Here is a 26102-nt window from a genome sequence, read left to right on the forward strand (position 1 = left end):
CAGGCAGGAGGCCGGGAGGACCAGGACGGCTGGGCGAGGCCCCGGAGGGGCGGGGCCGGCGGCGGATGGGCCGGGGGCCGCGTCCTCTCTTCCCTGCGCCGCGCTGGGACGCTCACTCCAGGTGCGCGCTCTCTCGCCCCGGGATCCGGGCCGGGTAGGAACACCCAGAGCGGAGGGCCGCCACCTGTCGGGAGCGGCGAGGGCGGGGGACCTGGTGCGACCGTCCCAGGCCCGAGGGCCCCACCCTGCCGCGGGCTTTCCCCGGGCCCGGCTAAGGAAGTCTCGGGCGGTGCTGCACCCGGTGCGCGGTCTCAGGGCTGCAGCACCTGCCCTTTGTGTCCGCCTCCTCTGGCGGACGCGCCCTCTGTGATCACCGATCCCAGCGGCGCTGGCGCCCGCTCCCCTTCACTGTCTCCTGAGAATGGGGAGGCCCACCCGTGCAGATTTCTATTTCAGGGAATCCTTTAATTTCTTTTTTTAAAGCAATTTTTTCTCCGCCCCTCCCACCCCCCAAAAGAAAGTTCCCTATAGGAAAATAGAAAATTCAGAGGAGCATAAAGAAAAAAATTATATGAAAACTCAAAATCTGCATGTTGGCATATAAACATAGAAAGGCTTTGTTTTTACACAAAGATGTGGACATTGGTGTCCTTTTCTCTATTTACTTTTAAAACTGCGATTTGAAATACATTTGGAAAGGTTTTAAGGTGCACAAATATTAAGTTCCACGATTTTTTACAAATGTTTTTATCTACGTAAATACCAGTTGGACCAGGTGGAGAATAAACTTTTTAAAAAACAGTATTTTGAAAACATCGAGTTTTACCAGTTTTTAAAAACAACTGTCATTTTAAAGAGTGTGAAAAAACTATGTCTGTGCCATATTCAATCCTCCCTTTAAGGCCTTTATATTCTTTCTCAGGTTTTTTTTACCCCCCTCATGTTAAAAACAATATAGGCCATCTGGCTGCATACATCTTTGCATTCCAGTCTCATTCTTTAAATCTCTTTGGATGAAACTTCAGAGTCATACTGTAAGGCTTTTGATACCCTCTGTCTTACTCCAGAAAAGCAGTAGTTTATGAACATTTGCAATGTAAAGGGTGCCTGATGGACCCACAAGTCTGGGTGTTCCTATTCAACTTTCTGAGAGGTGCAAACTATAGGGTTGTTTAAGTTTGTTTTCAACACTAATGAATATTTTGATGCAATTTTGAGTTTTGTTTTTAAATTCTGTATTTGATATACAGTGTTTTACTAGGCAGAAATGTTGCATTTCATAAGGTTACAAACAAAAACCTTCCCTTCAAGTTTGGGTCTTTGACATCATTGTTAGGGGGCCTTCTCTCCCATTATCACAAAATTGTTCATCTGCCTTTCTTCTGGTACTTTAGTTTGATTTTATGTACAATTTCTATTCATTTCCAAATGATAAGCCCTTGTTCCAAGTTATGACTAATTATTTTTTTTCACTGAATTCTTATATATAAAATTTTTTCTGAACTCTTTGTGTTGGTAGGATTTTAATTGAGGGTTCAGAGAACTTGTTTATTTGTTTTATTTAGGCTGTAATTTACCATCCCCTCAGCATGGTGCCTGGTACACAGTAGGTGGTCAACACTATCTGGTGAATGAATGACTCAGCCTGTTCCAGAACACTGTGTTCTAATTATTATAGCTTTAGGATATCTGGCAGGCAGATTCTCCCTCACCACTCTTCCCTTTCACATGTTTCCTGGCTGTCAAATGACACAATTAATTTAAAAAAATCTTTTCCATAATTATCTTAAAAATACTATTACTTAGGTATAACTTGGTTAGGAACATGTTAAGTTTATAAGGTAATTTCAAGGAAGTGATAATTTAGATATGGTGACAGCCTATCCAGGAATACAGTATGTCTCTCTGTTCATCCTTCTTTATATATCTACGTAAGCTTAGCAAAATAAACTTCATAAATAAAAATTATAGTTTTCCTTAAGTAGGTGCTATACATTTCTTATTTGGTCGATCTGTAGGTATTTAATTTGTGGTTGTTGCAGGAGTCTCATTTCTCATGGCTTCTTTTCCTTCCTTCAGCTCTCCCTCCTCTGGATCCTGCCTATCTCCTAGGAAGGACGGCACTGGAAGGAAAGAGAAGGCAATGGCTGTTGGGCCTCTGCCATCTGCAGCTCAGGTGAGCTCATCTTTCCTCTCTGAACCCTCTCCCTTACTCCTTACCACTTACTTAATCCTGTGCTGTGTGGGGGCATCACTGCAGAGGATGGGGCTGCTGAGGTCTCCAAATGCTGGATATTTCCCACACTGCCTGTTAGTGTCCCTCAGCTCTGTCCTCAGTGGCCACCTCCTTATTTAACTGGAAGCCCTGGCCTCCTGAGCTTTTGGTGCCATCAGGCATCATCAATGGAACAAAAGTCATGAAAGATGATCTGGGTGCTTATAGGGAACATAAAAGAGGTCATATCTCTACAAGATACAGTCAGGATGATTATACGTGAACGTGATAGTAAGTATGACCAGTTACCCAGATTGTCAGTGTTCCAAGATTTGTGGCAACCAGGAGAAGTAGGGTGGGATGGATATAACTGGACAAGATTTGCTATCCTGGAGTTAAAGTGTCCCAAGTTTAAATCCTGACTCTACCATCAATGGCTGCATTGTCTTGGGTAAGTAACCTGAATTTCCTGAAGTTCCCTCATGGTGATGACGGACACCTACTTGATATTACTAAGCATTTCATGTGGCTTATTTCATTTAGTAATAACGTACCTCATAGGTTTGTTGAACGTTCAAGGGAAATAATGTAAGTAAAAAGTGCTCAGCATGGTTACTGTAATGTTAGAGGGTACTTGGTAAGGCATTCTTAGCATTATTTTAGCTTGGCATTTTAGTTTTGGAGGTGGAGCAAATGGAGCAGTGACTGGTAATGAGGGAATCAAATACAAAGTTTGGGGTCAAGTATTAGGAAGGGGGAGTTTGTGTGTCTGGCAGGGTGATAGGCATGGGGGTGGAAGAGGAAGAATTTTGATAAGGGAGTCAGCATGTTCCTAGCTTTTCTAGGAAGAAGCTAAAGGAAATCAGGTGGTGAAAAAGTAGTGAGGAGCCCAGGGCTTTTTGTCCTGAGAGATCACTTTGAAAATGGAACCTGCTAGGGGTACCTGGGTGGCTCAATTGGTGAAGTGTCTGCCTTCAGCTCAGGTCATGATCCTGGTCCTGTATTGGCCTCCTTGCTCAGCAGGGAGCCTGGGTCTCCCTCTCCCTCTGCTGCTCCCCCCTGCAAATAAATAAATAAATAAATAAGTAAGTAAGTAAGTAAGTAAATAAGTTTTAAAAAATAGAAAGAATATGGAACCTGCTAGTTTTTACTAGAACCTTAAGTTGTTGCTTCTCTGGAAAAAGAAGGAGAAATCAAGGGGACTTGGCCCCAGGAGACCTTCAATTTTTTTGTTTGCTTTAAGGTTAGGCTTACTTAACTTTGCAATCCCACAGGACTCGTGGTGTTCTCTCTATTCATAAGATCATGTATTAGAGTTCTCTCAGATATGTCACTTGTGTATTTATCAAAAGAAACAGTTTAAAGAAGGCTTCATGGAGACAAGTACTAACTGTTGTGATTTCCTTTTGTACTACTTTCTCTCCTTAGTATTATCAAGCTCAGTTATAAAAGGCAATATAACTCAAAAAATAAGCAGAAGAAAGAGGGAGTTTCTGGAAAAGAAGGTTTGGGAGGGAGTGTTCAGAAGATTTTGGTTGATGAAGGTTGTCTTTTGATTGTCAGGAGCCTTGATTTTACTTTATTTAGTTAAAATAGGGTTAATTGAGTTTTTAAATTAGCTTTTTTTTCCAGGTGTAATTTTACATAAAATAATCCATTTTAAGCATATTAAATTCATCGAGTTTTGACAAATTTATGCACTAACATAATCACCACCCCAATCAAGCTATGGAACGTTTTCATTACTCCAGAAAGTGTCATCACCCCCTTCCGTCCACATCCCCGGCCTCAGGCAATCACTGGTTTGATTTCTGAATACCTTAGTATGTGTTTCCTAAAAACAAGCTTTTCATTTTATTTCACCAGAATACAATTAACAAGTGAGGACACTGCCATGGACACAGTTAGCTAATCTACAAACCTTAACACATATTTTGACACAAATGTCCTTTATCTGGTCCAGGACCCAATCCAGATCATAACTGGCATTGAGCTGTCACATTTCCTTAGCCTCCCTTAACCTGGAACAGCTCCCCAGTCTTTGTCTTGGATGATCTAGACAGTTACACGTGGGACGTATCAGCGAAGCATTTGAACTGTTCTACTTTTTCCATCTTTCCTTTGTAGGCTGATGATGTGACTATGAATCCCCCAAGTATGACTTGTATTTGCTTTTAAGCTTTTCTTTTTCTGAATATACATACTAGGCCTGTTACAACTATAATATATACTTGCAGGTCTCAAACCCTCAAAAATAAGCATGGACATACATTCTTCAGGCCTTTTAAATATGTTTATATCCTTGCCCAGTTTTATACTGGGTGGTTTGTATATAAAAGAAGCCTTTTGTGCAGGATTTGATACTAATCCTTTGCCATAAATTGTCAATATTATTTATTCCCTGTCATTTCTTTTAAATTTGTTTATAACATCTGCTACAAATAAGTTTTGAAGTTTTATGCAGTTACCTTTCCTCCCCTTTGTTTGGCTTTGGAATCATGCTATGAAAGGCTTTCTGTATCTAACATTATATAAATATTTTTCTACGTTTTCTATTAGTTTTATCATTTTAAATTGACATATTTTAAATTCTCTGAGCTATCTGGAATTTATTGTATATAATGTGAGGTTGGAATTTAACTTCATTAACAATGTGGTATAGCATTTCATCATCCATCCATTTGCTAAATAGGGAGTAAGCACCTGCCTACCACGCATTAGGCAGTATTCTGGACGTTGGGAAAATGGCAGTGAGACAGACTAGGTCCCTTTCTCCTAGATCCTGCCTTACAGAAAGGGGAGGCAGGAGAGAAGAAGGAATAATTACTGAGGACATTGTTAGGTGCTGTGATAGCCACACAGCAGGGCAGCACGGTGGAGTTTAATGTCTGTTTTAGCTGGGCAGAGCCAGAGTGACACTCTTGAGGAGATGGAATTCCAACTGATGTAATATCCTGAATAATCTGCTGCTTCTCCATAGATTGGAAATGCTGCCTTTAATGTATACTATATTTATATATATATTACACAAGTTTTTCTGGATTCTGCTCAATTCCTGCTGCTATTCCTGCTATATAATACACTATTTTGTTTTAGAATTTGTGATTTCATAAAGCAAATCTCCCCTTTTCAAATTTTTAATTCCTGTATTGCTCTTTTACATTTATCCTTATAGTTAAATTTTATTAACTATTACCAAGTTCTAATAGTAAGTTAAAAAGTATGCAATTCTTGGGACACCTGGGTGGCTCAGCAGTTGAGCGTGTGCCTTCAAGCTCAAGGCGTGATCCCGGGATTTGGGATCAAATGCCACATCAGGCTCCTTGCAGGGAGCCTGCTTCTACCTCTGCCTATGTCTCTGCCTCTCAATCTGTGTCTCTCATAAATAAATAAAATCTTTTTTAAAAAAAGTATGCAATTCTGATTTGAATTCCATTAAATCTATATCAATTTGAAGAAGACAACCATCTTTTACAAAGTTTACTCTTCCTATTGAATAAGAAAAAACTACCCTTCATTTTATTCAGATCCTTCATTATGGCTTTTAAGTCTGATCACAAGAATCTTGCATATTCCTATTAAGTGTATTCTGAGGTTTCATTTTTTGTTGCTATTGTGATTGCGGTTTTTTTTTTTTTTAAACTGGATTGATGGGGCACCTGGGGGGCTCATTTGTTTAAGCCTCTGACTCTTGGTTTTGGTGCAGCTATGATCTTAGGGTCATGGATTAAGCCCCACATTGGGCTCTGCACTCTGCAAGGAGTCCACTTGAGATTCTCTCCCTCTGATTCTGCAGCACCCCCAACCCACAGGCTCATGTGCACATGTGTTGTCTCTCAAATAAATAAATAAATCTTAAATAAAAATCAGATTGCTGAGAATTATATCTGAGACATTTATTGCTGTAGTGCATCAAATTTCATCACTGTCATTACTTTTTTATAAATTATACTTTGATCATTTAAAATATTCCCATTTATCCCATTTGATCCTCAGTCTTTTCAAAGATAACAATAACAAAAAGTCTGTATCTTTAGGCTCAAGGAAACCTTTTACACGAATGAGACCATGAAGCTGCTTATTTCAAACACCATGAGTTACTTTACCCTGTGCTTTTTTTAAAAAAAATTTTTTAAAAGACTTTATTTATTTATTCATGATAAGAGAGAGAGAGAGAGAGGCAGAGACAAAGGCAGAGGGAGAAGCAGGCTCCATGCTGGGAGTCTGACGTGGGACTCGATCCTGGGACTCCAGGATCATGCCCCCGGCCAAAGGCAGGCGCCAAACCGCTGAGCCACCCAGGGATCCCTACCCTGTGCTTTTAATGTAGAGCTGGAGAGAAAAGTGGAAAGGAGAAAGGAGAGACTTCTGAAGGGAGTTACACAACAAATACACTTTATGAACATCATTAAGTCTTACGTTAGCCTTTTATTTTTTTTTTAAGATTTTATTTATTTATTCATAGAGACCCAGAGAGAGAGAGAGGCAGAGACACAGGCAGAGGGAGAAGCAGGCTCCATGCAGGGAGCCTGAAGTGGGACTCGATCCCAGGTCTCCACGATCACACCCCCGGCTGCAGGTGGCGCCAAACCGCTGCGCCACCGGGGCTGCCCACCTTAGCCTTTTAAAATGCTCTTACTTCCCTAAATCATTCAGGAGCCGTCTACAGCTCAGAAGTCCACAGGATATTTCATGAGAGAGCAGCTCTGGGAAACTCTTGGGAGCTTTGCACTAAAGCCAATGGGAATCCAGGGAAGGGGGGAAGACAGCCCATAGCAGTCAGAATCTGGGCTTTTAATTTTGCCCCATATATTCAGCTAATGAGGCAATTTTTGAAAACAACAAAAAAAGGTACATTAATTTTTGGAAAGAGAATATCCTATTTCTGATGTTACCTTTTTTCTCAAAGAAGGGGCTTATAAAGCATAAGCCCCTTGTATGTTTCCACATACATTCTGTTTTATCTGATTTTCATATGTTCTCAGCCCAGTTTCTTTTTTCTTTTTTTCTTGCATTTTTTATTTGCACTGGCCTGCTGTATCTTGTCTCTGCCCACCCCCTACACACACACACACACGCACACACACACACACACACACACACACACTTTTTAACTTTCTGGTGCTTTAGGTATGTCTCTTGTATGTCCTAGATTTGAAACCAATTTTAGTGTTTTTGTCTTTTTTTAATATTTTTTTTATTTTTTAAAGATTTTATTTATTTATCAGAGACACAGAGAGAGAGAGAGAGAGAGAGGCAGAGACACAGGCAGAGGGAGAAGCAGGCTCCATGCTGGGAGCCCGATGTGGGACTCCATCCCGGTCTCCAGGATCACGCCCTGGGCTGAAGGCAGTGCTAAACCGCTGAGCCACCCGGGCTCCCCGTGTTTTTGTCTCTTAATAGAGAAAGTCAACTCATTCATGTATGTTGTTATACAAGTATCTTTTTCTGATTATCTATTTATTTTTATTATGGTTTCCTGTTTCCTTTTACATTTGTTAAACTGATGCTTTTTCTTGGTTCCTTTCATAAAATGGAAATTCTGCTGTGTAATGTCCTACAAGTAGCTACCTCTACATCTCTTTACAATATTTGTAAGTGACTTTTAACATTTTATCTTGATATAGTTGATTAAATATTAGGAGAAAATAATGAGGTAGAAAGAGAATGAACTCTGTTTCAGTGCTGAACTTTTTCTAGAAGTTCACAGCAAGCAGGATGTAAAATACACACATTTCTTAGACGTGGGCTATGTCCCGTCTCTGGCATCCAGGCCTTTTCTCCCCTTTCCCCATTTACATGGTACAGCGCTCTCTGTCCTTAGTTGAAAGCCTCCCCATGGCTTTATCCCTGTTCCCTAGTCCTTACTTCTTTCCATACTCTCCTCTCCCATCTTTTCCACGGAAGTCTGAAGTAATTCCATCTAGCTGCTTCTGACTCCTTATCTTCCACTGTAAGCTAACTTCTGCCTTCAGCACTCTGCTGAAATTAGCTCATTTTCCAACTGGCAACTCTCTTTCAGTTTGGCCTACTCCCTCCTCCCGGACCTGCAGTCCTGAATCTCCTTTCTGTCCCTCCCCCCAGCCCACATTCTCACTTGCTCTGATGGAGGTTGGCAAGGGTTCTTTTCTTGGCCTTCTCCTCTCACAACACAAGGAGAGAGGTGACCTTGGGTTTGAGTCCCAGCTGTGAGATTGTGGAAAAGTTATTTAAGTATTTTGATCTTCAGATTCCTCATCTGGAAAATAACTTTGGTGCTAAAAATCTAATGGGTTGTCATATTGATTAAATGAGGTGAGGTGTGTGAGTCTCCTATTAGTGCAAAACTCAGTACAAATGTGAAACTCGGGTTAGTGCTCCCTCCTGGTACTAGTCAGGCTTCTTCCAAGAAACATAACCATAGGCTGAAGAGTCCCCATGATCTGCACTCTGTGGTCTGGAGGCCAGGAAAGTCAGGGTGTAGTTCTACTCCCAACCTGGAGGCCTGAGATCAGGACTGAGGGTGTAAGTGCTGGTCCAAGTCTGAAGGCGCAAGAGCTAAGAGACCATCTGAGGGAGGGAGCTGGTGGCTGTCAAAGCTCAAGCAGAGCCAGCAATTAGTCCTTCCTCAGCCTTTTTGTTCTGTTTGGCACTGGATGTGCCCTCTCACACTGCTGAGAGCTGATCTTGATTCAGTCTACTGATTCACTGGGAGCACCCTCACAGAAACATCTAGAAATAATGCTTTACTAGCTCTCTGGGCATACCTTAGCCTATCAAGCGGACACATAAAATTAACCATCACACTCATTAAACAGATACTGAACGCCTATTATGTTTTACTTCCTAGTCTGAGGGCTAGAGAACAAGGCTGAAATGGGCTTATGAATTCAAAATGCCACTTTCAAGTCAAGCTGGGTGTTTTCTTGGTCCTTTCAACCATATTCTACAAGTATCCTGTTTGTACATGCTTTCCCTCCAGGAACTGGGATTCCACCTATTTAGCAAAGCCTGAAATTCCATGTGCAGCCTTGACAACACTGAGCCTTGTGGGGCTCCGAAGACCCGGCTCTGAGTTCTCCTGGTCTCCTTGCCCCAGCCCAGCAGGAAAGGCACCCTTCCCAGCTAGCTGTACTGTCAGCCAAACCAGGTGTACTCCTCCCAGTCCAGTCCTCAACCTGATGGGTTTCACTTCTCTGGAATGGCCCAGGAAATTGTTCAAACAAGCTGGCTGCATCTTCCCACAGCAACCCTGCATCTTCACCTCACTCTCCTGTCATTACAAAGCCCCTCTGGGTCACGAGTGCAGCCCCTTGGTGGCCCTGCATACCGAGGAATTCCTCCTTCCCTGGGCTGATAAACTGCTCAGTGCCTTCTGTCTGGTGCTGGGTGTCATGTGTTCAGTCATCTTGTACCCTGCAAGGCGGGGATCCCTCCTTCACCAATGGGGTAAATGGGAGGCCATGAAAACAGCACCTATCCTTCTCCAGTGGAAATCTAGAGCAGCCTCAGTGCCTTTCCTATTACTCCCTAGTACCTCCTCTTCCTGTCTTTACATGCCAAAGCACTTTTCTTTTTATTTCTTTGAGAGAGAGAGCGCACGATGGGTGGAGGTAGGGACAGAGGGAGAAGGAGAGAAGGAATCTTAAGTAGGCTCCATGCCCAGCATGCAGCATGGCACAGGATTCAGTCTCACGACCCTGAGATCATGACCTGAGCTGAAATCAGGAGTCAGATGCTCAATTGACTGAGCCACCCAGGCGACCCCAAGCACTTCTGGTATTACATTTATCCATGATATTGTACATTATTTCATGATAATGTACATTTTTTGTACATTTTTTGTTTAGTTTCTTTTGGCAGGTAACACATTTTTCTCACACAGATCTCTTTGTCCTGTCTCTTCTAATGCTGCTTTTTTTCCCCCCCACTTCCCTCAGGGGGTTTTATTGGCATAATCCTTTGAGCAGGAATTTATAGTTTCAGGAGTCAGTGACATTCCGGAATGTGTCTGTGAATTGCACTTGGGAGGAGTGGATTCGTCTGGATTCTGCTCAAAGGAACTTGTATGAGACAGTGATGCTGGAGGACAGGGACTTGGCTTCACTAGGTAAGGATCTCTCGTTGTAACTCAAAACCTCCCTACTGACATTGTGCCCCACCTACTGACACTTGTGTAACCGCTGAAATTGAGGAATTTGCAGTTGCAATCCAAACAGTGACAGGTCATTGTTTGAGGATAGTTGCTCAAACATTGTTTGAGGATAGTCCTCTTTGAACATAGAATGGAAAATGGAAGCTTCAGAAGGCCTGAAGGGGAAGGGACAGGACAGGTACTGAAAGTGGTTTTTATACTTAGTTCAGAAGCCAAATTTAGTGCCTCTCCTCCTGAGCAGGGCATCAGCTTTCCAAATCAAATGAGATTTCTCAGCTGGAACTGGAAGAATGAGCTGGATGACAAAAGAACTTTCAGCGTGCCTCTCTCCAGGTACGGATCAGGCTGTAGGGACTTGTCACTAGGTGTGTCCCCGTGGGAGAAATCACTGCAGAGCTTCATGGGTCTCCTGGGGAGACCTGCACCCCTGAACTGTCTTCTCTCAAAGGCCTCTATGTTACTAACACCACTCATCCTCCTTCGGTCTTACAAAAGTCCTCACTATGGAAGGAGGTGATACTGTAGAGGTTTAAATGAGTTACTACATTTTAGCACTTATTATAATTGCCTTGAACATCCGTAAATGTGACCAATTATTATTGCCTCTCTGTATTCATCTGTACTTTGAATCTCCCTCTTTCTTCCTCCACTTAATATTCTCTTTCCTGTTTCATGAGTCTTTCTTCTCAGCCATTACCTATATCCATGGCTTTCTTTCCCTTCTTCATTTAAATCCTTGTCAGTTTTCTTAAAGGAAACTAATGTTTTTATCCCTGAGTTGCAAACTTGTATACATGTTTTATTGTCTGCATTTAAAAATAAAGATGACTTTAGCCTTATTTTCACCAGTAACTTCATATTTTATACATTTCCTTTCTCATTCCTAAATTTTCAATCTGCATCCCATTCTCTGCTAAGCATTTAATGCCTCTCAGTGTTTGTTAACTGGTTTCTAATCCCCCTCACAAATGAAGTTTCTGTTAGAGGTTATTGCTGACTTTTCTCTGAAAAAATACATTTTACAGCCTTATATTCTCTATTCAATATGAAAGTATTGATCACCATTTCTTCTTATGCATTTTCTAAAGAGACAGGCACTTTTTTTTTTTAAAACTCTAGATAGTGTATGGCTACCTAAGTATAAAGCAATAAAAGAGATCAGTAAAAGAACACACCAACAGGAACAAAGAATCTTATGAACATGGCTACTAGTTTCCAGGAAGCTTTTTAAAGAACAGGATTTTACTATAATCACTTGCTACACATTGCACAACTTTGGATATTTTATGCCTTTTAATGCTAATTTATTACGTATAAAATGATCCCTTAAGATAGCTTTAATTGCCTTTACTATAGACTTTTGTGGATTTGATTACTGTTGCTATTTATATTTATATTTATTCTTACGTAATAACCTATTTATTCAGCAAACATTTTGTGAACATTAGGCCCTGCTCCTAGCACTGTGGATATAGCAATAAATAAGACAGGTGGTTTCCCCATGGATCTTAAACTCTAGTAGAGGAGACCATAGTAAAGAAAGCAAGCACGGAGGGGGAAGGAAAGGACAGGAATGAAAAGCGTAAAGTCCTAGTGCTCTGTGGAAAAAGCAATAAGCATAAGGGAACTAGATCAGTTAACAGCAGCTTATTTCAGAGGGAGTGATCAGAGAGGGCCTCTCCTTAAAGATGGCTGTTGAACACATAACTCACAAAGTGATGGGCCATGTGGCAGACTATGCTGGGCCCAAGGAACAGCAGGTGCAAAGACCCTGTGGTTGACTATTGACTACATGGCCTTGTTTGAAGGGAAAAGTACCAGGAGATATGAAGATTTCCTTAAACTTACTCTTTCCATTCTTCTTTGAAAAAAAATTCCTATTATATTCTTAAATTTCTGTGAAACTTCTCATTCTGAGTGTTCCTTTTTCCTTTATAGCAATCTTTTTTTAAAGATTTTATTCATTTATTCATGAGAGATGGGGGGGGGGGCAGGGACACAGGCAGAGGGAGAAGCAGGCTCCATGCAAGGAGCCCGATGTGGGACTTGATCTGGGACTCCAGGATCACGCCCTGGGCCAAAGGCATGCACCAAACCACTGAGCCACCCAGGGATCTCCAATAGCAATCTTTTTTTAATGCATTTCTCATCTGTATGAGAATATTTAGGTTATTTTTTGTTTTTGGTATATGTATGCAGCATTTTCCCCTTGTTCTCTAGATTATGTTGGTGGGTTTAATATGCCTTTTTCAGTATCCCACTGTCATTTTGGTGGGTTTCCTGGAGGCAGCAGAGGCAAACACATGTATTTTTGATTCTGGATTTTTCTCTCCTTTACTGGTCTTCCAACTTCCCCATTGGGCTAAATCCTAAAGACTCTTCCTTTGTTTATGATTGTATTTCATACTACATTTGCCTTGTCTCTCTGAATCTCTGTCTAGTCACAAGTATGCAGGCTTACTGAGCTGTCATGGTTGAGCGTACTTTGCCTTATATCCCCTGCCTGGCATGTTGCCTGCCAGAGTAGGTATTTAATATATGTATGTTAAGTGAATATTGAATGACATGAAGTAAAATTTTTAGAAATTAGATGAAAATGCAGATTTGAAAGCTATCATCCTATCTGTGACATTCATTTCAATGAGTATTATTATCAGGGAGAGGGAATGAGAAGGGTTGCCCCAGCAAGCATGGGTCCCTTAAGGACAAGAAGATTGACTTGACACCAAAGATGCCCCAGTGAAGGGCAAAGAAAGAGTAGTCATGGAGGAGGGAATTTAGAGAGGAGAGCCAAGGGAAGAGAAGCAGTGGGAGTACAGCATGCCAACTAAGAATTAGAAGGTGCTGTTAGCCTTAGCCAGAAGGACGCTTAGGACATGGCTGGGCAAGAGCACTCTTGGTGTAGAGGGAAATGTGCTGGGGTAGATGAGGAAAGGAGCAAACACATAAAGACCTAACAGATGGTCATTTCAATAGAGAGGAAATGGAGAAAGGGTGAGAGCTGAGAGAAGTCAGAGGTCAAGTGCCTCTAGTTTGTTTACCAGCAAATAGACACGAGTGTATTTAGTGGAGCAAAGAGGAGAAACTGAAGACCCAGAAACATGGAGCAAGAGGACAAAGCCCAGAAAATGGGTGATGTGCTAATAACTCCAAGTCTTGATTTTCCAGATTTTCTTCAATATTACTGCCAGATTAAGCTACCATTTAGTCTCCTTCTATCCAAAACCAAGACAAGAAAACAATGGAGGACTGAGTGCTATGCTCAGCTCTTCCCCAGCCATCATGACTCACTCCTCATAGTCATCCTGTGGGGTGGACTCCCAGCCTCTCTCTCAGAGGGGGAATGACACACCAGAAGTTGAACACGGATTTGTTTTATTTCTCCCTTAGGGTTTAATTCTAATTTTGGAACAAAAAGGTTATAACTTTATTTCCCTGCCTTCCTGTGACTTATTTCCAAGTACATCTAGCAAAGAATAGAACCTCTATGTCCTGGTCTAATTTTTCATTCATTCATTCATTCATTCATTCATTCATTCATTCATTTAATGATAAATTTATTTTTTATTGGTGTCCAATTTGCCAACATAGAGAATAACACCCAGTGCTTATCCTATCAAGTGCCCCGCTCAGTGCCCGTCACCCATTCAGCCCCACCCCCCGCCCTCCTCCCCTTCTACCACTAGTGGGAGGGGAGAAGAAATGGTTGGGAAATATCAGAAAGGGAGACAGAACATAAAGACTCCTAACTCTGGGAAACGAACTAGGGGTGGTGGAAGGGGAGGAGGGCGTGGGGTGGGGGGGGATGGGTGACGGGGACTGAGGGGGGCACTTGACGGGATGAGCACTGGGTGTTATTCTGTATGTTGGTAAATTGAACACCAATAAAAAATAAATTTATTTAAAAAATTAAAAAAATAAAAAATAAAATGAGTCTCTTGTAGACAGCAAATAGATGGGTCCTGCTTTTTTATCCAGTCTGAAACCCTGCGCCTTTTGATGGGGTCATTAAGCCTGTTCACGTTCAGAGTTACTATTGAATGGTATGAGTTTAGTGTCATCATGATATCTATTCAGTCCTTGTTTTTGTGGATTGTTCCACTGAACTTCTTCTTAAAGGGGAATTTTAAGATTACCCCTTAAAATTTCTTGCAGAGCTGGTTTGGAGGTCACATATTCTTTCAGTTCCTGCCTGTCTTGGAAGCTTTTTATCTCTCCTTCCATTCTGAATGAGAGCCTTGCTGCATAAAGTATTCTTGGTTGCATGTTGTTCTCATTTTGGACCCTGAATATATCCTGCCAGCCCTTTCTGGCCTGCCAGGTCTCTGTGGAGAGGTCTGCTGTTACCCTAATACGCCTCCCCATAAAAGTCAGGGATTTCTTGTTTCTTGCTGCTTTAAGGATCTTCTCTTTATCTTTGGAATTTGCAAGCTTAACTATTAAATGTCGAGGTGTTGAACGGTTTTTATTGATTTTGCGGGGGGGGGGGGGGGGGAATCTCTCTATTTCCTAGATCTGAATGCCTGTTTCCCTTCCCAGATTAGGAAAGTTTTCAGCTATTATTTGTTCAAATACATATTCTGGTCCTCTGGCCCTTTTGGCTCCCTCAGGAACCCCAATTAAACGTAGGTTTTTCTTCCTCAGGCTGTCATTTATTTCCCGTAATCTATTCTCATGGTCTTTTAATTGTCTCTTTTTTCCTCAGTTTCCCTCTTTGCCATCAACTTGTCTTCTATGTCACTCACTCATTCTTCCACCCCGTTAACCCTCGTTGTTAGGACTTCTAGTTTGGAATGCATCTCATTCAATTGATTTTTAATTTCTGCCTGATCTAAATTCTGCAGTCATGAAGTCTCTTGAGTCCTTTATGGTTTTTTTCTAGAGCCACCAGTAGCTGTATAATAGTGCTTCTGAATTGGCTTTCTGACATTGAATTGTAATACAGATTTTGTAACTCTGTGGGAGAGAGGACTGTTTCTGATTCTTCCTTTTGAGGTGAGGTTTTCCTTCTAGTCATTTTGCTCAGTGCAGAGTGGCCAAAAACAAGTTGTGTTGGGAAAAGGAGAAAAAGAGAGGAGAGAAAGAAGGAAAGAAAAGAGAAAAAGAAAAAATAAAAAAGGAAGAAAAAAAAAGAGAAGAAAAAGAGAAAGAAAAAGAAACAAAAAAGGGTGGGGAAAGCAAACAAATAAAAAAAAAACAGAAACAAAAAAAACACGGGGGAGTATCTTCTGATTCTGTATACTTTAAGCCTCTTGACTTCCCCTGGAACTGGACCGTCTAGCTGGGCTTCTGGGGAGGGGCCTGTTGTGCTGATTTTCAAGTATTAGAACTTGGGGGGAGCCCCTCTGCTCCCTGCCTGGTGCAGGGCTCATGGGGGTTGTTTACCCTGTGAGGCCCCAAGAGGAACAACCACAGTGGCGGTGGCCGGCTCTGGAGCCCTGGAGTCAGCTCCTGCAGTAGCTCTGGAACTCTCCGTCTGCAGGGCCTGGAGTCTCCAGGGCGGGCCGCTGATCTGCTCAGCTCGGGGCAGGAGCGTCCTTGGTGTCCTGGGCTTCCTGGCCTCTGCCTGTCCCGGGGGAGGCCGGATCCTGGGCTGTGTCCGGGCGCCCTGTACTTCGGCGCCTGCGCTGTTGGAGTCGCGCTCCTAGCCAGGGAGCCGCCTCCGCGGAGCTGCCACCTGAGCCCCTCCAAGCTGCTCCTGGGGCCACGCAGCCCCCTCCACATGGAGCCTCTTCCTCTGTTGCAGCCGCCTCCAAGCTGCTCCTGGGGCCACGCAGTCCCCTCTCCGCAGAGCCGCTGCCCGTGCCCTCCGACCTGCTCCCGGGCCCAGCCTGCGGGAGCTGCAGCCCTTCAGGGAGCTCGGCGCACTCTCCCTGGGGCGCAGGTGTCGGTTAGTGTCCCAGGGAGCCCGAGGGCACCCCCGCCCTCCTGGGTCCTGCTCTAACTCCCTGCGAGCCCCTTTCCGACCCGGGGAAGATTGGTGAAGCTCCTGCTTCTCCGGGACGGGGCTCTCCTGTCCGGGCAACCCTCTCCCCGGCAACACTCGCCCCGGCCTTAGCCCAGCTCCTCGAGGGGGCCCCTCCCCCTTGGATGCCTTTTGTTTATTTCTTTTTTCCCCCGTCTTCATACCTTGATTGAAGCGTGAACTCTTCTCACTGTAGCATTCCAGCTGGTCTCTCTTTAAATCTCAGGCCGAATTCGTAGATTTTCAGGATGATTTGAAGGTTATCTAGGTAATTTGGTGGGGACAGGTGACTCGGGGACCCTACTCTTCTGCCATCTTGCCCCTCCTCCTGTCTCTTACTTATTTATTTTTAAAGATTTTATTTATTTATTCATAAGACAGAGAGAGAAGCAGAGACCTAGGCAGAGGGAGAAGCAGACTACCTGAAGGAAGCCTGATGTAGGACTCGATCCCTGGATCCCGGGATCCCAACCTAAGCCAAAGGCAGACACTCAACCACTGAACCACCCAGGCGTCCCCCAATTTTTCTTTTAGATGTTTCTTTCTTTTTTTTTTTTTTTTTAGAGAGGGAGTGTGTGAGCTGGGCAGGGGGGGTAAAGGAAGGAGCAACGGGGACAAAGAGAGAGAGAGGGCTCAGCATGGAGCCCACCATAGGGCTCAATCTTAGGACCCTGAGATCATGACCTGAGCCAAAGTGACAAGTCAGATGCTCAGCCAACTGAGCCACTCAGGCACCCTGGATGATTGTTTTCTTTTTCTGTATTAAGGTTTTCTTGTGTACAGTTCTTGAATGCTTCATTAGATTTTGCCTCTATTTTATAAAGACTGAGTAGAATTTTTATTACCAAAGATTATGTCTATAATATAAGAGTTAGGGATTCTCTAACATTTTAAGCTCTCCAGGAAGCTACCCTTCACTACCCCTAAATGTAGAAACCTATTATTTGTGTTTTATATATGACTTTGTATCATTCTCAGACATGTCCTGGGTGACAACCTGTGTGTATGTGTGTGTTAACGTATATGTACACATACACACAGAATTTATATTCTATTACGGAGTCTCTATTTACCTTCCTGCTAACCTCAGTCTCCCTCTTGTTTAGTACAGACACATGTCTTTGCCTCTAGGAAAAGACCATAGGAAAGACCATAATAGTAGGAAAGACCATAATAAATGGAGAAGTATCCATAGATTATTGATCCTTTCAAAGGTCAGATCCACACCTGCCTCAGGACCTCAGCACTGGTGGTTTCTTCTGTGTGGGATGCTCTCCCCTCAAGAAGGGGGTCCCTTCTTAGCCCCTAATGTCTTGGCTTCAATATCACCATTTCACTGTGGCCTTTCCTGAAGACTCTATGTAAAATTACTATATTTTACTCTATGTAAAACTATTCCCCTTACCTGTCATCTTCCCTATTTCCATCTTATTGCTTTTATTTTTTTCTGTAAGGTATGCCACTTAATTTCTAAGTATTTTACTTACTTATTATGTTGGTTGCCCTTCTTCTCACGGAAATATAAGTTCCCTAAGGGCAGAAGTGTGTTTTGTTCATTGTTAGCACCCTTTCAGCTCCTGGCTCAGTAGACATTTCTTGAAGAGATATTTCATGTTCAGAGGATCAATCTGGCTGCTATACAGAGAATGCACTGTACAGTAGCAAGAGTATTAAGTAGGAAGCCCACTCAGGTGAATATTAAAATAGTCTGGTGGAGTAGAAGGAGTAGTTCATCTACTACACAGGGTATTGAAGAAAGACAAAAAGAAATAAATTGACTTGCCCTAGGAAGAGCAGGACTTGCTGCCTAACTACTGTACCCACCCCAATTCTCTGCAGGCTCCTCACCTCTACTATGACCCATGTCAGCCATAAAGCCTGAAGGATCTGTGTTTTCCCAGACCCCTTGGTCCTGGGGGCTCTTGTTCATGTCCTGATGAGCACCAAAATTATACAGACCCCATTACGAGACATTCTAAGACAATAAGAGAGCATGGGCTTATCACTCAAAAAGTCCTGTTTAGGAAAAAAGGAAGAGAGGGCTGTAATCGTTTGACATAAAATAATAATAGTAATGATAACAGCTAACAATCAATAATCTTTATCCTGGCTCAGCATATTGCTGTGCACATAACAGGTCCTGCTTTAATAACATAGCAAAATAGCAAGCATCAGAAAATCTCATCCAGTTCTGGAAGAGCCAGTTACTGATCCTTAGTGCTCCAGTCCCAACCCCTCAATACTTCACTAATTCTGAGAGCAGCTACCGTGACACTTTTATGTTGTCCAGGGAGACAGTCTGATCTGGGAAAAATAAAATTTCCTCCCCTCTAAGTTGTCAAATGTATTGGTCACACTTGGGAAACAATATTAAATAGTAAGCATCCTTTCCTTGATTCTGTTGTTGGTGTGGATTCTTGTATTTTACATGGCTTATAATTTTGTTTTTGAATCAGGATCCAAGTATCCCATTATTTAGATATTATCAAATACTTTCGAAGCATCCATCAGGTTGGTCATATGTCCTTTTTCCCATGCCCTGTTAACATATTAATAGATTCCTAATACTAAGCATTCTGGACCTCCTGGATAAATCTTTTGTTCAAACTGAGTAAATAGTATTTCAGGGATAGTGTAGGAGTGCTTAATTACTAAATCTCTCATATTTAAGAATGAGTCTTGGTTTTCTCTACATATGTATAGAGTACTGGCTATGTGCAATTCTTGAGTCATATTAGTCTTTTCTCAGTCCCTTGCAGATATGGCTTCACTGTCTTTGGCGTCCCATGTTTCTGGAACAAACACTTCAGTCTGTTTTTTTAAAAAAATTGTTAACTCATTTTTCTTTTTTTGCAGCAAATCTCCAGACTTAACTTTTAAATTAGATCTCCAAATTCCACAAAGATAATACTGAGTTTTACAATTAAGTATTCTGCAGTACACTGTGATGTTTCAACTTAAAATTATTAATATTTTCCAAAATAGCAAATATTTTTTCAGAATAGCAAATATTTTGTTCTCATTTTAGAAATGTTATATATACAGAATATATAAAATACATGAACTATTTAGCAAAAATCTACATATTCCTCTAAGCTCTTAATATAATATTAACCAGTTTTTGTTCTAATATAAATACTGTGCAATAGGTGCCATTTAACAGATGAGGAATCAGAAGCACAAACAGGTTAAGTAACCTGCCCAAGGTCACACAGCTAAGTGGAGCCAGGTAGGCTAGCTGTAAAGTTGTCTTAACCATTTTGCCATACTACTTCTCTTTACAGTTCATGATAATAAAGATGAATGAAAATAAGGAAAGCAAACACTCAGGCACTAGAACCCAGATTTAAAATAGAACATTGCTAGTATCTTAGAAATGCTTTGTGTGAGCATCTTCATTCACATCCTCTTACCTCTACCCAAGACATAACCACTCTTCTCACATTTGTGATCATTCCCTTTCCCTGCTTTTCTTTATAGTATTGCCATCCATAAAGGAATCATTTAGTTTTAAAACATTTAGTGTTAGCCTGTTTTTTAGACTTTATCTAAATGAACTCTTAATGTATATTTTTTGTGTGACTTTCCTTATTTATTCATTCTGATTATTCTGTGCTGCTTTAGTTGGTTAAATGTGCTCTGTCGGTTCAGGCTGCTATAACAGAACACCCAAACTTAGTGGCATAGACATAAGACATCGATTTCTCATAGTTCCTAGAGGCTGGAAGTCTGAGATCAGGGTGGGAGGGGTGCATCACGGTTGGGTTCCTGGTGAGGGCCCTCCTCCTGGTTCATAGGCTGCTGCCTTCACACTGCATCCTCACATGATAGCAGAGAGAGGAAGCATGCTCTGTTGTGTGTGTCACTTATAAGGGCTTTACCTTCATGACTTAATGACTTCCAAAGGCCTAATGACTTCCAAAGGCCTTCCCCTTCCTAAAGTTATCTTATTGGAGATTAGGCTTCAACACATGAATTTTGAGGAGACAGAAACATGACATCCTTAACATGCATTGTTTTCAATTATTCTATTGAAATAGAATAGAAATCTATTATTTCTTTCTATTCTATTAAATATTTCACAATTTATCCATTATCCATTCTGTTGGTGGCATTTGGCTTGTTTATCCATTCTGTTGGTGTTATCCATTCTGTTTGTGGCATTTGGGTTGTTTCCAGTTTTTTGCTCTTATGTACAATGTTACCTTAAAAATTATGAATTGTGTGCCTTTGCAAAGCAGATTCCTTAAGAGCATGCACCAACTAGTGGGTTTGCTAAATCATAGTCTGTGTGCCTGTTGTATATTACTAGATCATGTTAAACCTTTTCAAACACCTGAACCAGATTACATTCCCACCAGTAGTATGTCAAAATTCCCATTATAGCACAGCTTTCTCTTTTTTAAAAGATTTTATTATTTATTCATGAGAGACACACAGAGAGAGAGAGGCAGAGACACAGAGATGTAGGCTTCCTACAGGGAACCTGATGTGGGACTCAGTCCTGGACCCAGGGATCACGCCCTGAGCCAAAGTCAGATGCTCAGCCACTGAGCCACTCAGGCATCCCTAGAGCACTGCTTTCTTCATTGGGGAAGCTATCTGCACTTTTCAATTTTGTTACTCAGGTGGAAGTGGTAATAGATTCTAACTGGAGCTTTAATTTGCCCTCCCCTGCTTACTGTTGAGATTGGTTATCTTTGCTTGTTTACTCACCACTAAGGTGTCCTTTTTAAAGTGCCTATTTAAGTCTTTTGCCCATTTTTCTGGTGGACTTAGTGTTCCACAGACATTGTTTTCCAGATTATGGAAAAGATTCTAGTCCTGTATTGTGTGGACCATGTATTGCAAAGATCTCCTTCCAATGACACTGTTTTTGTTTGCTTTCAATCAAAAGGCATCAAAAAGGAAATATTTCATTATTTTTCCAGTGTTTATTTTCCAGTGTTTTTTTTATGTTTTTCCTCATTCTCATTTTTACTATTTTAAAATTTTATTTCTTAAACCTCTACATAGTTTCCAAATTTGATATTTTCTATGTGTTATCTTTGAATAGGGGAAGTTCTTGTATTTGTCTAATAGTGTGAATGGATCCTTTGGCCTTTATGTTGTTTATTGGGTACAGTTTTAGTTGGACAGTTGGATATGATAGAGTGATGGGGCAGGAGGCAGTTTCCAGTTCATTTGTTGAGTGTTGATACTAACATTTGGTTGAATAGGTCCTTTCTGCAGTTACCTGGTGGTGTGTGTGTTTTAGAAGTGGAGATTGCGAGGCTTGCCACTTCTTCTCTTTCTTTATATAAGTAGGCCAGGTTGCAAGGAGGTCCAGTTAATGCATACCTCATGCTTCGTAGTAAAGCCTCCTGCCCACAGGCCTTTGGTTTGTTGGTTCAGTATTGATCTTGGCTCTGGTAATTTTGATCAAGCTGACAGCTGATTTTCAGATTTTAGTTTTCTGTCCTCTGCCTCCCATTGTTGCCAAGCCATTTTGTCTAGGATAAGAAGTGGATCTGAGAAAATAAAATCTGAGGGGCCACAGAGTCCTTCAGCCCTATTTCAAGCAGCTCAACAGATCCTACTTTGCCTTTGCCTGCCACCAGCTCACATCTCTAATGAATGGATATTTTGGACAGGGTAGGGCCTTGTAGGACTCTCTTACCTGAAAAGAATGAGAAACTTATAATCTGTTGGAAGTTGTTGGTGGGGGAGGGGGGAACTTTAGATGATGTCATCCTCCCTTAAGTTTCAAGTAGGTTGTGGTTTCTTATGTTCCAAACAAGCATATTCCCTAAGGGTAGTTTATGTGTATTATCTTACTTAATCCTCATCAGATTATTTTTATCATATTTTATATGTGAAAACTCAAGCCCAGAGAAACAATTAGTTGAGAGGGTAAGTTAACAGCCAGGGTTTAAACCCAAGCATATCTGATTCCAGAGCCAACATCTTTCACAGTATCACACTGTTGTACAATGATTCAGTGTCAGAATTAGCGGCAGCACCGCAGGGGGAAAGAAACTGCTGATGGGAATACCAGGTACAATGTGGCAGGGCTTTCTGATCTGCCTCCCCTGATCCCAGCTTGTCTGTAGATTTTCTCTTGACTGCATCTTCGTTATTCAGCCCTGTCAAGTGGTCAGTGATTTCAGTGTCCATTCCTCTTGTATACATAGGCTTACTCTTTTCTTTGCTTAACACCTCCTCTAGCTCTCCTGTTATTTATGGACGAGTTCACTGTTCTTTCCCTCCCTTCTGTTTTTCTTCCTAATTATAGGGACATTTTTGAAAGCTCTCACACGTGTCCTATAGTCAGTCTGTTTCTTTCTCTCATTCCCACCTTGTGTAGTTTTCTGTCTCCCAGCACAGAAACCAATGTATGTTTGAATTTCTTATTTTTTTCAGACTAGGACACAAGACTTGAAACCAGAGAATCAACTACAAAGCTCAGCATTACTGAAGATTTATCCTATGGGGTAATAATGGAAAGGGAAGGTCTCTGGCCTTCTTTAGGGAAAGCCTGGGAACCTGATAATTGGTTAGATGGGCAACAGAAAAATCAGGAGAGACATCTGCACCAAGTGGCCATTACTCATAAGGAAACCCTCCCTGAGAGGAGGACATGTGGAGATCATGAATTTGACAGGTGTTCTAGTCAGGGGTCAGTCCTAGATATACAACAAAGTACTCCTGTGGGACAAAGGTTCCATAATCAGAATTCACATGAAGAGGACACTAAACAGAATTCTGAATTAATTAAAACTCAAAGTATGTTTGTAGGAAAGAAAATCTATGAATGTAATGAATGCGGGAAAACCTTCAGCCAGAGCTCATCTCTTCTTAAGCACCAGAGGATTCATACTGGGGAGAAACCTTTTAAGTGTAATGTATGTGGGAAGCACTTCATTGAACGCTCCTCCCTTACTGTACATCAAAGAATTCATACTGGAGAGAAACCTTACAAATGTAATGAATGTGGGAAAACCTTCAGCCAGAGCATGAACCTTACTGTTCATCAAAGAACTCACACTGGAGAGAAACCCTATCAGTGTAAAGAGTGTGGAAAAGCTTTCCGTAAGAATTCATCCCTTATTCAACATGAAAGGATTCATACTGGAGAGAAACCATACAAATGTAATGAATGTGGGAAAGCTTTTACCCAAAGCATGAATCTTACAGTGCATCAGAGAACTCACACAGGAGAAAAACCCTATGAATGCAACGAATGTGGGAAAGCCTTCAGTCAGAGCATGCACCTTATTGTACATCAGAGAAGTCATACTGGAGAAAAACCCTATGAGTGCAGTGAATGTGGAAAAGCCTTTAGTAAGAGCTCTACCCTTACTCTACATCAACGAAATCATACTGGAGAAAAACCCTACAAATGTAACAAATGTGGGAAATCCTTTAGCCAAAGTACATACCTTATAGAACACCAGAGACTTCACTCTGGAGTAAAACCTTTTGAATGTAATCAGTGTGGAAAGGCTTTCAGTAAGAATTCATCTCTTACTCAACATCGGAGAATTCATACTGGAGAGAAACCTTATGAATGTATGGTATGTGGGAAACATTTCACTGGGAGATCTTCCCTTACTGTACATCAGGTTATTCATACTGGAGAGAAACCTTATGAATGCAATGAATGTGGAAAAGCCTTTAGCCAGAGTGCATACCTTATTGAACATCAAAGAATTCATACTGGTGAGAAACCCTATGAATGTGATCAGTGTGGAAAAGCCTTCATTAAAAATTCATCCCTCATAGTGCATCAGAGAACTCATACAGGAGAGAAGCCCTATCAATGTAATGAATGTGGAAAAGCCTTCAGTAGGAGTACAAACCTTACACGACATCAGAGGACTCATACATGAGTTAAGTTTTCATTGGACCCTTCACCAGGATTAACTCTTCAGTAATAATCATATAAGTCATGTAACACAGAAACCTAATAAATGTAATAATTTTAGGAATCTTCTGGTTGAAGTATAAATTACTATATCAAATAATACCACTGCAAAGAAACCATATAGAGAAATCTTAATTCAGAATGCAAAACACTCCTTTACACCAGAAGGTTTAAATAACCTAATGTTCTAATGGATGAGGATTTGTGCTGAAGATAAGTTCTATTGTGTCATAACATATCAGAGACTTCACACTGGAGAGAAAATGTGAGAGTGCTAACTGGACAGCCCAAAGACCTGGTATGTAGTCCAGACCTGACACTTGGACAAGTCACCTACTCTCACCAAATCACAATGTCCTTATTTGGTAAATGAGGGATTTTGAATTTAAAAGGTCTCCAGGATCTCTCTTAGTTCTATAATACTATAAATATAACCAATATTGGGAAATCCTCGATCTTTTACCATGTATATATGTTATCTAGATGTCCCTATTCCACAATCTGGTTTCTCTGGATGTTTTGAGTCAAAATTCTTTACCTCTTCCAAATCCTATTATTAGCCCTCCATGTCCTTCCCCCTCCCCCTGCACTGTTATTTTCTCTCCTAAAACATTAGGCTGGTTGCTACCCAAGTGATGAAATAATTGTACAGATCTTAAAGCAACAGCATGCTGCTTTAAGTTCTCAATTAACAGTCATTAAACTGTTAAATAAGCGAATTATTTAGAAAACAGTCTCTAAGTACATAGGATTCAAATACACATCTTTGTACCATACTCTGTATCAAAGTGGCAAGGAGAAAAGACTAAACACTAATAGACATGAAGATGTGACATATTAGCAAAATCTTTGCAACTCAAGACAATGGTAGGTTTTAAAGATCTCTAGTGATGACAGTGTCAAGATAATTTCATTTATTTCATACTCTTAATAAAGTGCTAAATATGTGATAGACATGATCAGAAAATCAAAATAGGTAAGACATATTCTTTGCTTTTCAAGGGCTATGCTAAGACACTGGCCATGAAGTGGGAAAGAAAGAATTCAAGCAATAATGAGGCACAGAATCTAGATAATGTGGTAATTGGTTAAATGTGGGAACCTAATTTGGTTGGATGGAATACTATAATGAAGAACACATAAAGCTGACCAATTCTGGGGGCATTTTAATGAGTCTGTGGATATCCAAGTGAAGATTCCTGATAGACATTAAAATAACTGGCAGGACATCACTGAATGAGTGTACATGGAGAAAGTGTAACTAGTAGGAGCTGAGAGGAAACATTTAAAGGAAAATGAGCAATGGAAGGAAAAATTAGAAAATGGTGGCACAAAAGTAAAAGAATTTCATGTAAGGTAAGAATAGTTAATATTTTCAAATGCTGTGGAGGGTTACAGTAAGATAATACAAAATGGCCTCTGGTTCTGGTTACTGATGACCTCTGTTAAGTATTAATGGGTTGAAGAGTGAGGTAAAGGTTGAAAAATGGATTCAGTAGCTTACCTGGGAAAGGAGACACAGAAAGATAACTGGAGGGAGACTGGCATTGAGAGTAGGTGTATCAGAGGAGCTTCACAGCTACAAATCCTGGAAAGCCCAGTTAACACAAGCAAACAGGGATTCCCCCTCCCAACCCCCCCCCCCCACAAACACATAACAAATCTAGAGTTGGGTGGCATTGTTTAGACAAAATTAATTCTATATCTTTAGTTTCATGGCTTTTCCATCATGGTCATGTGATGGGTGCTCTGCTTCAGGTAAAGTATCTGCACTCAGGGCAGGAAGAAAGGGGATGGGAAGCACCAGAAACATCTGTGCCTTTTATCAGAAAATTTTTCCCAGAAACCCCTCAGCAGACTTCTGCTTACATCTTACTGACCA

The 26102-nt window shown here is 41.3% G+C and overlaps 2 protein-coding genes and 1 long non-coding RNA gene across 6 annotated transcripts in view; 2 read left to right on the forward strand and 1 right to left on the reverse strand.

Annotated features, from left to right (window-relative positions):
• Nucleotides 1-26102, reverse strand: part of LOC121494950 — a 60128-nt gene that overhangs the window by 31728 nt on the left and 2298 nt on the right. Inside the window, exon 1 of one of the 2 annotated variants that reach the window (XR_005988936.1) lies at nucleotides 3159-3224. The exons of the other annotated variant lie outside the window; for it this stretch is intronic. This is a non-coding gene — a long non-coding RNA (uncharacterized LOC121494950). Of the gene's footprint in view, nucleotides 1-3158; nucleotides 3225-26102 lie in introns of those variants that run through there. 2 annotated transcript variants of the gene reach the window in all.
• Nucleotides 1-26102, forward strand: part of ZNF454 (zinc finger protein 454) — a 53903-nt gene that overhangs the window by 76 nt on the left and 27725 nt on the right. The window contains exon 2 of the mRNA XM_041762109.1: nucleotides 2080-2176. The gene's annotated coding sequence lies outside the window, so the exon portion shown is untranslated. The remainder of the gene's footprint in view (nucleotides 1-2079; nucleotides 2177-26102) is intronic.
• Nucleotides 80-24284, forward strand: ZFP2 (ZFP2 zinc finger protein). 3 transcript variants are annotated; one of them, XM_041762110.1, is made up of 4 exons: nucleotides 80-121; nucleotides 2080-2176; nucleotides 10175-10304; nucleotides 22717-24284. In XM_041762110.1, exon 4 carries the CDS (start codon nucleotides 22794-22796, stop codon nucleotides 24183-24185), a length of 1392 nt encoding a protein of 463 aa, XP_041618044.1. In that variant the 5' UTR covers nucleotides 80-121; nucleotides 2080-2176; nucleotides 10175-10304; nucleotides 22717-22793; the 3' UTR covers nucleotides 24186-24284. The 3 variants fall into 3 exon arrangements, with proteins under 3 accessions (XP_041618044.1, XP_041618046.1, XP_041618045.1); XM_041762112.1 differs by lacking the exon at nucleotides 10175-10304 and having other exon boundaries at nucleotides 84-121; XM_041762111.1 differs by lacking the exons at nucleotides 80-121; nucleotides 2080-2176; nucleotides 10175-10304 and adding an exon at nucleotides 10617-10682.

Source organism: Vulpes lagopus, chromosome 7 (assembly GCF_018345385.1).
Source record: "Vulpes lagopus strain Blue_001 chromosome 7, ASM1834538v1, whole genome shotgun sequence".
NCBI classification, from domain to species: domain Eukaryota; kingdom Metazoa; phylum Chordata; class Mammalia; order Carnivora; family Canidae; genus Vulpes; species Vulpes lagopus.

What these genes read in the sequence shown, in the direction of transcription:
- ZFP2 (XM_041762110.1), top strand. Translation starts at nt 22,794, where the DNA reads ATGGAAAGGGAAGGTCTCTGGCCTTCTTTAGGGAAAGCCTGGGAACCT.